This window comes from Lycium barbarum, chromosome 4 (genome assembly GCF_019175385.1).
Source record: "Lycium barbarum isolate Lr01 chromosome 4, ASM1917538v2, whole genome shotgun sequence".
Taxonomy (NCBI): domain Eukaryota; kingdom Viridiplantae; phylum Streptophyta; class Magnoliopsida; order Solanales; family Solanaceae; genus Lycium; species Lycium barbarum.
The window spans coordinates 84,827,509-84,841,696 of NC_083340.1; the positions used below are offsets into that span (position 1 = coordinate 84,827,509).

Sequence of the window (14,188 nt, forward strand, 5' to 3'; positions counted from 1 at the left end):
TATTTGGTCCTCTCTGTCAACAGGTGTTGCACCACCTGCGACATGCATGTGGTACCTGCGATTCGCAGGTAGTGCCATTGTTCAGTTCTGCTGGGTTTTTGCTTCATTTTGCTTCGTTTTGCTTCAAATTGCTTCAAGTTACTTCCGGCACATGTTATTCTACAAATTGACACAAAAACACGAGAAACGACATCAAAAGCACTTGGGGATTTACAAAAGACTAAGTAATTGGCGTCGAATGAGCCGTAATTTCACGACTCATCAAAGTTACTGATGCTGAATATGGGAATTTAGCTTTGGCTATTATTCCTGATATGACAGAGATGCGGCCTTTGAATCTTGCTGAAAGGGTATCTCCAAATAAAGTTTTACATCAATTAGTTTCTCACAAGTTACAGGAGGAACATGATCAGTTAAAACTGATCAACAACAACAAGGAAGATGCTGAGAGTGCTGCTATTGATATGAAACTACAACAGATGTGTGTAGAAGCAGGACTATCTCCAAAATCACAAAGCAAAGTGCCAAGGAAAGGAAGAAAGCAAAATCCTGAAGTTCAACAAGCTGGGAGGTATGCAACAAGGAGTCACATTAAGAAGTCTGTTAAATGATTGTTAAAACTTTATTCTGGAATATAAGATCAGTCAAGTCGCAACAAACATTTCATAGAGTTCAAATGTTACATAAGCATCACGAGTTCTTTTTGATAGCTCTAATGGAACCTTTTCAACATCATAGGCAAATTCAGAAATACAGAAGGAAACTTGGAATGCCTTATGCTGGTTCCAACTGTAATGGAAAAATCTGGTTCTTTGTTCAACATAATGTTGATGTTGAGATTCTATTGGATACTGAGCAATCTATTACTGTAAAGCTGCAGTTCCAAGATTATAGTAAGGATATGGTGGTCACAATGGTGTATGCTAAATGTTCTGAAGTGGAGAGACTGCAGTTGTGGGACAATCTATACCTCTTAGCGAGTAATATGACATCTCCTTGGCTGGTTGGTGGAGACTTCAATGTTTTATTGAATGAAGAAGAAAAAATAGGAGGACAACTAGTTTTGCCACAAGAATATGAAGATTTTGCCTTTTGTTTGAATTCTTGTGAACTACATGAGATTCCTTTCAAAGGGAGTCCTTTCACTTGGTGGAATGGTAGGGCTGCTAATGACTGTATATTTAAGAGATTGGATAGGATGCTTTATAATGATATCTTTCAGAATTGGTTTGGACAATTAGAAGTGGAACATTTGTCAAGGACTGGTTCTGATCATGCACCATTACTTGTATCATGTGGAGATCAAGTGCAAAAGTTTATCAAACCTTTCAGATTTCTCAAATTTTGGGTGGAACATGATAATTTTCTTGATTTTGTTAAGCAGCAATGGGATACAGTCTTAACTGATGATGCATTTCTGTCATTTAAGCTCAAGATGAAGAAACTGAAAACTGCCTTAAGTCCTTGGAGTAAGACTACTTTTGGGGACATTTTTAAACAGCTTGTTATAAGAGAGGAAATAGTTAAGATTAAAGAGCAGCTGTTTGAAGAAAATCCATCAGAAGAAAATAGAATGGTCATGCAAAGGGCACATGCAGAACTTAAACTATATCTTCATTATGAGGAGGAATTTTGGAGGCAAAAAGCCAGGATGGACTATTTTTCTGAAGGTGATAAGAATACAAGATATTTCCATAGCCTGGTAAAAGGAAGAAGAAAGAGAATTCAGATCAGGAGGATAAAAGATGATGATGGTAATTGGCTTGAGGATGTTGATTGCTGCACAAGCTGTCAATTTTTTCCACAAGCAATTTACTCATGAGGAGGTTAGTGAAGACTCACCAATACTTAATAACATTCAAGAGCTGATCAGAGAGGAGGATAATATTTTACTTGCTGAGCAGCCTACCATGGAGGAAGTACAGAAAGTTGTATTTGAATTAAATGGAGATAGTGCCTGTGGTCCTGATGGTTTTTCTGGTATATTTTATCAAAAGTGTTGGGAGGTGATAAAGGCAGATGTATATAGTGTGGTTAAAGCTTTCTTTGAAGGACAAACTCTTCCAAAATCAATAACTCACACACATCTGGTTTTACTACCAAAGAAGAATGTTGTTGACACATTCTCTGATATGAGGCCTATAAGTCTTAATAATTTTATCAATAAGGTCATATCCAGAGTAGTGCATGACAGACTAGATAAGCTACTTACAAGGGTGATATCTTCAAATCAGTCTGGTTTTGTAAAGGGCAGAAATATAATTGAGAATGTGTTGTTGACACAGGAAATTGTTACTGATATAAGGAAGAGGGGAAAACCAGCAAATGTTGTAATTAAGCTGGATATGGCAAAAGCATATGATAGGGTCTCATGGTTATATCTCTGTAAAGTCATGGGAAAATGGGATTTTCTCCATTCTTCATTGATCTGATATGGAGGCTGTTGGCAAATAATTGGTATTCATTTCTTTTAAATGGCCAGGCACATGGTTTCTTTCATTCTACAAGGGATGTCAAGCAAGGAGATCCACTTTCTCCTGCTCTCTTCATCATTGCTGCAGAAGTTCTTTCAAGGGCCTTAAATTCTTTGTTTGATCAGTCTAGTTTTGTGGGATATGGGATGCCAAAGTGGAGTGTTGATGTGAATCATCCGGCATATGCAGATGATACAATCATTTTCTCATCAGCTGATAGCCAATCTTTACAGATGATCATGGACATTCTTCAGGAATATGAGAAAGTATCTGGACAGATGATAAACAAGAGAAAAAGTTCTTTCTATTTGTTCAGCAAGGTATCACAGGAGTTAAGTGAGCAGGTAGAAACAATAACAGGATTTGTGAGAGGACACTTTCCTTTTACATATCATGGAGTTCCCATTACTCATGCCAGAAAAAGAAAGGTGGATTATACTGAATTATTGAAGAAAATCAAATACAGGTTACAAACTTGGAAGGGCAAGTTACTATCCTATGGAGGAAAAGCAGTGATGATCACTAGTGTGCTTCAAAGTATTCCAATTCATGTTTTATCTGCTATAAGACCTCCTAAATGTGTTATAAAGGAACTACATAGGATCTTTGCCAGGTTCTTTTGGAATAATAAGGAGGATGGAAGATGCAGACACTGGGCAGCTTGGTTAAACATGTGCATTCCCAAACATGAAGGTGGTTTGGGTTTCAGGTCTATCTATGACACATCCAAAGCTCTATGTGCTAAACTCTGGTGGAAGTTTAGAACCACTAGCTCTCTTTGGGCTAATTTCATGTGGAATAAATACTGTAAAAAACAAATTCCTCAGGTAGTTCAATGGAAGGGAGGGTCACAAGTCTGGAAGATGATGTTGGAGGCAAGGGAAAGTATAGAACAGGAAATCTGGTGGGAGCCAAAGATTGGAAGTTCAAACATTTGGTTTGACAATTGGACTAAGCTAGGTGCTCTTAATTATGTGGTTCCCCAGTCCTGGCAAATCAATGAGCAGGTTGAAGATGTTTCAGAACTTATGACAGATGGAAAATGGAATATCAGCAAACTAATGCAGTTGTTTCCTGAGGATATTGTGCAGCATATAATTCAGGAAATAGACATTAAGTATACATCAAATGAATGGGATAGACCTTGGTGGATGATGACAAGCACAGGCAAGTTTACAGTAAGCAGTGCATGGCAATTACTGAGACAAAAAGCTAATGTAATAGTGCCATTTCAGAATATGTGGATTAAAGGGGTGCCTTTTAAAATTTCATTCTTCACGTGGAGATTGTGGAAGTTTAAAGTCCCAATTGATGAAGTGGTGGCAAGTATTGGTATTCCATTAGTCTCAAAGTGTTGTTGCTGTCAAAATGCTCAAATAGAGACTATAAATCATATGTTTCTATGTGGGGAATTGGCTACAAAGGTCTGGAGATACTTCAATATGGGGGCAGGACTGAGCATGAACTGTGTTCAGGTCAAGCAGGCTATAAGAAGTTGGTGGGAAGCAAAATGCCATTTCAAAATGAAGACCATATACAAAGCAGTGCCTGCTTTTATAGTGTGGGAAATATGGAAGTGGAGAAACAATAGGCTTCATGGTGGAAATATGAATCTGAATAGAGTGCTGTATGACATAAATATGAACATTCATATGTTATGTAAACTTCAGTTCCCTGGGATGAACATTCCAACTATATGGCACCAGATGGTTCAATTCTTTGCAGGATATAAGCCTACTGTCATTTGTAGAATTATTGAATGGAGGAAACCTGCACCTGGAATTTGCAAGTGCAATACAGATGGAGCTGCTAAAGGAAATCCAAGTCCAAGTTTTGTTGCCTTTTGTATAAGAAATGAAAAGGGAGATCTGGTATATGCAGCTGCAAAAACTTTGGCAGATGGAACAAATATTGTGGCTGAGGCTGAGGCTATTAGAATGGGACTGAGGCACTGTGTGGTAAAACAACTTTTTCCAGTGATCATAGAGACAGATTCCATGACCATGAAGATGATTCTAAATGATGAATGGAAGGTTCCTTGGAGTATCTCAATGTTGGTGGATGATATAAAGAGAATGATGGTTGATCACACAGTTTCTGTGGAGCATATACATAGAGATGGAAATGGGCTTGCAGATTTTTTTACTAACTTTGTTTTTGGTTTTGCAGGATCAGTTCAGTTTCATAACTTTCAGGAATTGCCAAGTCAAGCTAAGAGGATTTTGAATTTGGAGAAGAGAGGAATTCCAAACTTGAGAATAAGAACCATTCAAGATAAAGCACCAGATTGATATCATCACTGAGCACAGTTTGTCACCTGATTATGAGTATTTGCAGCATCTGTATTAGGGTGGTATTAGTGTGCTTGGCATGCTCATTCCTTAGTTCAAATGTTGTGATACACATGATCAAAGTAGCAGGCTGTGATAATTATGGATCAAATACTATACAAACCTGGTCTCATGATAAAGATTAAGTTGAACATTAACAGATTTCAAAGACCAGCAGACTGATAAGCAACAGATGCATATTCAAATGTTGTATGCACTAGTATGGACAGTACACATATCTAGTCTAGGATGTATGCTCCTCTGACACTGATGCAGATTTGAAAGTGGTTTTGGCTCATAGATGATGGTTTGGACAGAAGATCACAGCAGTTTTAAGATGCCTGAAGAATGATTCAAACGGTTTGAAACATGCCACCTGTGAGACTTGAAGATGTGATAGATGTTATCAAGTCAAGGCTTTTTTGAATAGCTATTAATTTTTGTTCAAATTCATAGTCTGTATCTCCATGTTCCACTTTTCCTTTCCTTTTCATTTCTGTTTTTGGTTCATTTATTTATTTGATCAATCACTTTTGGATTGATATGTACATATTTTCTTTATCAATAAATTTCCACCTTTATGGTAGATTTGATTAAAAAAAAAAAGTGATTTTTGTGGGAAAAAAAATCTAATCTAGATATTAAATTGTTGTATTTGCTATTCCGCCATGTCATTTATTTGTTATGTTTACTAAAATAAATATACTTAAAATATTTATATTTTAAAATAAGATAGAATTTAATTACTTTTTTATTTTAATTCTTACTCTAATAAATGTGAAAAGAAATTAATGTCGTAAAAAAAAATATCAAATGAAGATTAAATAATGAATAAGATAAATTAGTCAAATTATAATTCTAATCGATGTTTTCTTAAAAAAAACCATGCAAAAGACAACATGACAAGTAAAATGAGCTAAATCGAGAATATTTACCAAAAATTAAAAAATAGTATTTCTTCGTTTAAATAAAAAATCAATTTCTACTTTGTTTCGTTTTAAACATGTAAAATTAATTTAATAATTTGAATTAGAATTGTCCAAATCAAAATTTGATAAAAAATAATAAATATTTTACACCTTTAAGTTAATCGAATTAAAATTGAAAGTATCAACTGATGCTTAAATATTGCTATTGTTTTATCTCAAAGAGAAAAAAATAATTTCCTTTTAAACAAGTCTTCTCTTTTAAAAAATATTAATAAATTTGCCGATTTTGTGTTCATAGCAAACATTAATATAATAAAATTTTAGATACAGAGCACAAACTACAATGTTATATTAATCGTGTTTTGAACATAATATATATATATATATATATATATATATATATATATATATATATATATATATATATATATATATATATTATCACTATTCAAAAACAACTACATACACATAAATGCATTATAATCTAAAATGTTGGGCCCGTGCGCAGCACGGGCATGGGCTTATCTAGTTCCTAAATATATTGCATGGCCAGCTTAGTTCATAAACTTTGTGTATCCTCCTCCATTGTTGTGATGATGGTCATATTAATGGCTGCAACTATGCAAGAAGTGGGAGCAGCATGAGTAATAGTAATTGTCGTCATATTCTGGTCAAATGCAGAATTCCACCCTCTGGTCCAAGCAGAAGAGGTCACTGCAAAGTATTTCCCATTTCATGATTAACATATTTGTAACATTTTATGATTATGAAGAAGCTTGAAACAGAGGATTTGCATATTGATTTTATACACTAAGGTTTTCCTTTTTTACTTTTTTCTTCTGGTTTAGGCATGGTGCTATAGAAGTAGAATAGTGGAGCTCTAACAGCAATAACAATAATAGCAGTAAAGAAAAAGATCATCACTATTTTTTTTTATTATTTTTTGAGAAGGTAACATAAAAAAGATCATCACTATATTTCTCAATTACCACTTTTTGATAAAGACTTCAAATTTAGCACAAATTCAACATGGACTGAATTCCCTCTATCAGTGTAATAAAAACCTTCAAATTTAGCACAAATTCTACAAAAGCAGCAATTACATGGACTGAATACAAATGTAAATATAATAATTACCTGAACATAGCTATGTTCGCCTGTCCAACCATCATCAGGCTGAGACAATACCAGCACAACCTTAACCCCAGAGGATGCCCAGTTCTCAAACCTATCCTATAAAAGTTAAAAGACAAAGAAATCAGACAACACATACAAAATTTATCTTGTATTTCTGTCACCATGAAGACAGAAATTGTCTACATTTTGCAAGCACACAAACAAAACCTGGTATGCCATTCTCTTCAAATTCTGTGCACCATAATATAGCCGAACATCAGATCTCTTGTCTGCACCAAATCCTACCTCAATCAGGGATCTAACTGGGCTGGCAAAACCAAATTCGAGATAAAGGAGTGAGCTACAATGGAAAGAAAAAAGATAAAGTGAAACATGAAAACTAAACATATTTTCCATCCTTCCACTAAAAAACATTGAATGCTAACCCAGGTATTATAAGTGAGATTTGAAGCTGCATCATACAAACTCCAACCCTTTTTACATTAGGAGAAGTAAGCCCGTCTATTGAAGATTGCAACTTATAGGGTTGATGAACTTCAACTTTATACAATCAACTTAGTACTCACAAGATAATAATAACTTTGTCACATGCAAGGTCATACAGAACTATAGAAGAAAGTCTAGTGCAAATGAGATTTCTCTTTGCTAAAACATTTTTGAATAAAATTACAAAAGAGTATAAACTTATTAAAGAGTTCCTTAAATACTCGAATTATTAGACTTATCAAAGATCAGAAGATTGACAATTTATCTAACCTTTTCACTGGGTCTCCTTTTTTTTTTTTTTTAATATCTAGAATTAAATACTAACAATAAACATACTCTACTGTTTTAGTCCCCATATGCAAATGGACATTGGATTCACACAGCAAAGGAAAAAAATCACATCATCAAAATGAGACCATCTCAGAGAGCCTTTGAAATTGAAGTGCATACGTGTATACTAAGATGAAACGTCAAATCTAAATAGATATAAATATCGACTAAGATTAACTAATCTCATGTGATAAGGCAAAGTAAAGTTAAGGTAGCCTAACATAAAGTAGCATATTAACTTACTTGTAAATCTGGAGCACTGGGGCAGCAAAAAACCTTAAATAACCAGCATAGCATCCTTCCTAGTTAATCCTCCATAGTTCCCAATGATGACCATCCCACTACCGGGCGAGACTGTACCATTCATATGAGAACCACAAAAAGGTTTTGTTTTTAGCAACTAAATATCCCAAAATAAGGAAGATGTTTCATGCGATTAGACAACATAAAGACTGTCAGAATTGTGAGGAAAGAAGAAAGTCTAAGTTACATTATATTTCAAGCTTATCAATTCAAAGTCAGGGAAAGAATCAAATATCAGCGGAATTATATCTACTTCTTTGCACAAACTGAGATGACAAAATGGACGTGCCTTGATTTCCTTCAACTCCTTACTTAATGCCGCAATGAAGTCATCACTACTGGTCAGACGTACAAAATCAAAAACCAATTTTTACCAAATTCCATTGCACTACTAAGAAAGAAACGCGGAAAAAAAAAAAGCATTGCCTCTGTAATCAATTGAAACCATGAATTACCAATATCATTCTTTACATAGCCACAAAAGTAATGACAATACTAATAAAAACATTAGCTGCTAACTAATAACCTAAATTTCAATGCTTTGATAAACTACAATAGAACTGACAATTTTAAATGTTTGAACAGGATTTTCATCAATATGTTATGTGCAAAGGAAATAGGACCTCCACACCTGAAAGCAAATAGCAGACCATACTATAGGAAAACAATAAAGCATAGTACTAACAATATTCTTTGTATTCGAATTTCCAGTGAAAATAAATAATGAAAGGGCATATACATAAGATGACACCAGCAAAATATAATGTAAGTTAAGACTCTGGTCATTCACAATTTATGGTAAAATGAGCAATTACTTCTTCATGGATCATTCAAAGAAAACCAACACATTGTACTCCTTTTGGCATTTCCCATCGAATGAAACCTATTCTAATAACTGGATCGCTTCATACCAGCTATAACATCACTCTTCATGATTTCAAGAGCTTCCTAGATATTTGAAAACAGAGGAGCTTTGCAGGTCCAAATGTGTAAATGCTCCATAAGATCATCAGGTATATGTAACAATTGCGCAGTTTGGCATGTTTCCAGTTGGAAGAAAACATGTTTAGCATAACTGTTCCTCCAACACCTGCACGCACATAATAATGAAAGGATTTTAGCAGAATTTTTAGGTACATTAGGATTGCAGATTAAAAATATTGGACCTTACCAGAGCATCACACATTAAGTGGACATGATACTAATATCTGGACATGTCTTTTGACCACAATCAATCACTTGCTTCCTACAGCAACAACAACATACCCAATGTAATCCCACAAGTGGGGCTCAAAGAAAGACAAAAAGGTTACAAATTATAAAGCCCAATTTTCTTCTTCTTCTTTTTTTGGCAAGTAAGACTTTCTATATTAATAATTATCAAGCAATATATACAATTTCATAGCTCAGCTAATATAGCTTGACATTTCTCAAACCGATTTTCAACGCCCTTTTTATAAGACAACAAAGATAACATATTATAGTACACTCATAGAACTGTAATGAGCTTTCCTGCTAAGACCATATTAGCTTTTCATCCCTTGATTTAGAATTCTGAAATTCAAAAGTTTTATGGGGTTACGCACGCAAGAAAAGCAAGGTATAAATAGCGGTTATGAGAGGCAAAGCTTATCTTCGGCGAGTGAAATAATTAGCTTCAAGTTGTATAGCTTCAATACTTTAGTTATTTTAGGCATATTATCAAGCACCTTTGCAGCATAAGTGTGAAAATCAAATACATATACAAACATGCATCTAGAAAATCCAAAAAACGAAATGTCCAAAAGAACAGAAAACTATCAAGTATCCACCAAATCCCATTACCAATAAGTGAATGCATTAAACAAACAAAGAAAAGAAGAAACAAACAACAATCACAACAAAATGTAAGAGAAACCAGCACACTCCAGCCAAAGATTCATAATACTCACAGGACATTCTCAATTTCTGTCATAAAAGGACTCTCTGCAAACAAAAGGAAAACATTAAACATCAAATCGAGGCTGAATCAATGAAAATATAAAAAAGAGTAGTTTTGTCCAAGGGATATGAATCAAGAAGCCGAGAGATTTTGTTTGTTTGTTGGGGCTCCTGCTTGCTCTTTGAAGGCAGTAATGGAAGAGAGTGGGAAAAATGAACTAAAGTGTGTACACGCGTTCAAGAATGTAGTACCATTGCAGAACACGTGTCCATGGAAAAAAAGACAAAGGTTCAACTATCAATTTCAATTAAATAAGTCCAAGAATATAGTACCATTCCTGTTGCTTTTTGTACAACCATTCATTGCCTTGTTCGTACAGCACAAGTTAGTACAACACCCAAAAAATTCACCATAGTTGAGCAGAATAAAGCTCACAGCAGAGCAAATTCAGAAATCAAAGTATAGATGCATATGGGTGTAATTGTTTTAACAAAACCAAGAAAGAGGGGAAATATTCAAAGAGAACTCACCAAAATGAGCAGAACATTAATAGCAACAATAAAAAGTAACCAAACCAACGTATAATCAGAACAAACGGGATAAATGCAGAAAAACCAATAGAAGCAGAGCGATATAACAGAGTAGGCAACTTGGGCAAGTGAGTTCATTCATGGCAAATGAAAGAACAAAATCAAAAAAGAAATAAGGGGAATTAACCTTAGCTTCAAATTCTTTCTTCTTCGCAACTTATATTTCAATCTTGAGTGAGGATCAGTTAGATAGAAAAAAAAAAAGGGGGGAATGGAGAAACCAAGCTAGTGGGCATGGAAGAAGTGACTGGAGACGGTAAAAGAGTAACAAAAGAAACAACACCAACAAAAGAAATATTATACACCAACTAATGGAGAAGAAATGAAAGAGAAACAGAACAAATCAAAAAAATAAGGCAGAGAGAAGATGGTACCTTACTGTGTAACTCTTTGATGGGGAAGACAAGTGAACAGAGAAGAAGTAGCTAGAAGTGAAAGTGTAAGCCACTTGGCTAATGAAGGGGCCTCAATTGAAGAACGAAATTACTAAAATGCCCACGAATAACATTTATTATTACAAAATTGCCTTTGTCCTTGTTGGTACATCCACTTGTCATTTCTAATATAGAAGAGAAATAGGAGAGGTGCAAGTGATATGATTAAGCCAAAAGGCAAGCTAATAATAAATTATTTGACAATTTTAAGACAATATTTATTACTTTTTATTTGTTGTAAGAACTTCTAATTTAAAGTGAATTTAAGATATTTTAAACTTGAACTTGATTATAAACCTTTTGAAATTTAAATTAAAGGATAAAGCAGAATCCATATATACATTAGATATGAACATGGTATTTTTAGGTGTAGTAGTTATCCATCATAGCTTCATTAATGTATATTTTTTTCAGGAAAAATAAGCTTATAACGGACAGATAAACTTTTTGAATTTGTATGAAAGATATCATTTTAAAAGATTTTAAACTTGAATTTGATGATAAAGCTTTTAAAATTTAAATTAAAGGATAAAGAAGAATCCATATATACATTAGATATGAACATGGTATTTTTAGGTGTAGTAGTTATCCGTCACAGCTTCATTAATATTTTTTTTCAGAAAAATTAAGCTTATAACGGAAAGATAAACTTTTGGAATTTGTATTGAAAGATATCATTTTAAAATTGAAAGGTAACACACACCCAATTCAAATTTAAATTTATTAAATAAATATTAGAGAACTGATTTTACTATGAAAGTTGCTAATAAGGTATTGAAATTGCAAAGTAGTTAAATTTTACTTTGTATTACTTGAAATCCCATACAAAAATTACTCACTCCATTCAGTTGAATTAGTACATATAAAAATAAATAATAGTACTAAAAAACTAGCTAATTGATAACTTGATGCAACGAAAACATTTTCATGAGCACATATAAGTTTTAAAAAAGGAAAATTTATTTATGAAGTAAGACATATATTATTTAATAATAAAGTATATTGAATAATGATAAACTTCGGAGCAATAGACTAAAATTTAAATCAAAATAAATTTTCATTTAAGTAATAGCAATTAAATCATAAAAATGTCCTTAGTGGCATTATATTTTATTGTAGTCATATTTATATATAAGATAAGGATTAAGAAGTATCTTAGGATCTATCTTTTAGATATACACGACGTTGTTTTTGTTTAAAAAAAAAAAAATAACAGACTTATACTTAATAGCTTATTATTAGTTTTAGTTATGCTTATTAAGTTTTAGACGGAAGAGTTATTATTATCAGTGGTGAAAGAGGATTTTTTTTATATGGCTCTATTCACTATCTTAAGAGCACTTATCAAATGAAACCTTATTTCTTTTTATATCTAACTCTGTTTGTTCTTATCTTCTCCGTGTTACTAACTTTATATATATATATATATACTATTGTTGAAATGCAGGTCTTCAATTGGTTCATGAATGCTCAAGTTCAACTATATATATGGAAGCCAATGGCAGAGGAAATGTACCTGGAAGAGGTGATGAATCAACAAACTTCAAGCTAAAAGCGTCTCTCTTCTATTCCTTTTTATTTGAAATGGCTTTGGAATATCATGGAAATGCCAAAATATTCCCCCTCATGTATTGTTTGTGTCCTAATACTTACAAGGTGTAGAAAGTTTTTTTTTTTTTTAATCATAATTGAGCTTGGATTTTTGGTGGTGCTTTCAAATGAAAAAGTAATCAATTTTTATTTGTGGTTATTTATTTATTTTACTAACCGTAATAATTTCCTAAGCTTATACATTCTTCAATGTTAAAAGTAAGTTGAATGGTTACTTTTCGTTTCTTATTGCTTGGAAATTTGTACTAAATTATGATCAAGTGTGCAAAAAAAATGAGGGTAGATAAATGAAGTAATTTTTTTGTAGTCATAAGAGGTGCGTGTTTCAAACCTACTCGAAAATAACTTAGCTATATAATGAATAAAAGTGCATTGCTTTTTATAATGCATTAAGAAGACATTTTAGCAATACAAAATTCCGTTGTTGGTAATTGTTTTTGACCTAATCGAAAATTATGTGACATGATTACCCAATTCAATTCGGAATTCTTCATTCGCATTTTTTTTTTAATTACCAAGGAGCCTACAAGGTGAGGTGTTCTTTTCTTACTTTATTTTTCTTAATTTATTATTAATTTTTAAAGTTTGCTTTATACTCATGTAGTTACTGCATATCTTTTTTATTTTTAACCAAACTTCTTTATTTTTTAGCTCCTGCTTTTTTTTTTTTTTTACATTTTAGATTTTCAAGAATCTATTGGATAAAAATAGTTCAGAAAATGTTCTCGGTATCTAATTACTTGAGGTCGATCCTTAGAGTTTAAGCATTGATCTTTTATCATATTTATCGCTCTTCGCAAGTTTAGCACTAAAATCACCTTCTTAAGAAGAAACGAAGAAGACAATAAAGAAGAATTTGAAGAATAAGTAAATTCTAGGTTTTATCAAGTATTGGGACAAGAAATAACAACAATTTAATGATGAATACGTATAATATTGTATCCATTATCTTTTTTCTCACTGCAGGTTCATGGTTCATCTTTGATTTTTGTCAAAGGAAATGGACCATCATTATTTGAACTCCAAAAAAAGGTAATGATAGAGCAAGTTTGTTATTTTGGTGAATATATATGATAATGGACTTCAACATAATTTATGTCTTACAATCACATAAATAAATTTACAAAACTCAATTAGTTTATCTTATCTAAGTAATTTCTTTTTATTTTTTGTTTAAGGGTTAGAAAGAATGTAGGATCATTTCTCTCTAATTACAAGCTCTAATCAATTAGCTTAAAGTTACTTCTCTTCTATTTATGGAATATAGTTTTTTTTTCTGCTTTTCTACGTCAAGAAATATATGACAAACATATTGACTAACTATAAGGAAATCTAATAAGGTATACATATAACGTAAAATGATATTTAGCTAAGCGGTGAATTATTAAAAATTACATGACAAGTTTTTGACGATATTAATGAACACTAAAATAACGTGAGTGTATTTAATTTTTGAATTTCTTTTTTAATAGCTGGAATTTAATTTGAAATATAACTTTCTAAATCGTATGTAGTTTGTATTTTTCTTTAAATGAAAGATAAAAACGATTATTTTTACTATAAAGAGGAATTAATTTAGGAGTAATTGAAAGTCTTAACTATTAGTATAGATTATTTTCAGAGAATATGAATATGGATTGAAA

At 32.6% G+C, this 14,188-nt stretch overlaps 1 protein-coding gene and 1 long non-coding RNA gene across 14 annotated transcripts; one reads left to right on the top strand and one right to left on the bottom strand.

Moving 5' to 3' along the window:
• Positions 1–323: 323 nt before the first annotated feature.
• LOC132637573 (uncharacterized) lies at positions 324–4,765 on the top strand. Its single transcript, XM_060354643.1, has 7 exons — positions 324–571; positions 739–1,702; positions 1,809–2,366; positions 2,483–3,055; positions 3,168–3,281; positions 3,461–3,691; positions 4,145–4,765. Exons 1-7 carry the CDS (start codon positions 324–326, stop codon positions 4,763–4,765), a joined length of 3,309 nt encoding a protein of 1,102 aa, XP_060210626.1.
• Positions 4,766–6,148: 1,383 nt separating this feature from the next.
• LOC132636123 (uncharacterized) lies at positions 6,149–11,006 on the bottom strand. 13 transcript variants are annotated; one of them, XR_009581032.1, is made up of 7 exons: positions 10,875–10,932; positions 9,921–9,954; positions 9,161–9,235; positions 7,930–9,079; positions 7,078–7,177; positions 6,871–6,966; positions 6,152–6,447 (listed from the first exon to the last, which is right to left on the bottom strand). It is a non-coding gene; the product is annotated as an uncharacterized LOC132636123 (long non-coding RNA). The 13 variants fall into 13 exon arrangements; XR_009581038.1 differs by having other exon boundaries at positions 10,880–10,912; XR_009581037.1 differs by lacking the exon at positions 10,875–10,932 and adding an exon at positions 10,628–10,868.
• Between the last annotated feature and the right edge of the window lie 3,182 nt (positions 11,007–14,188).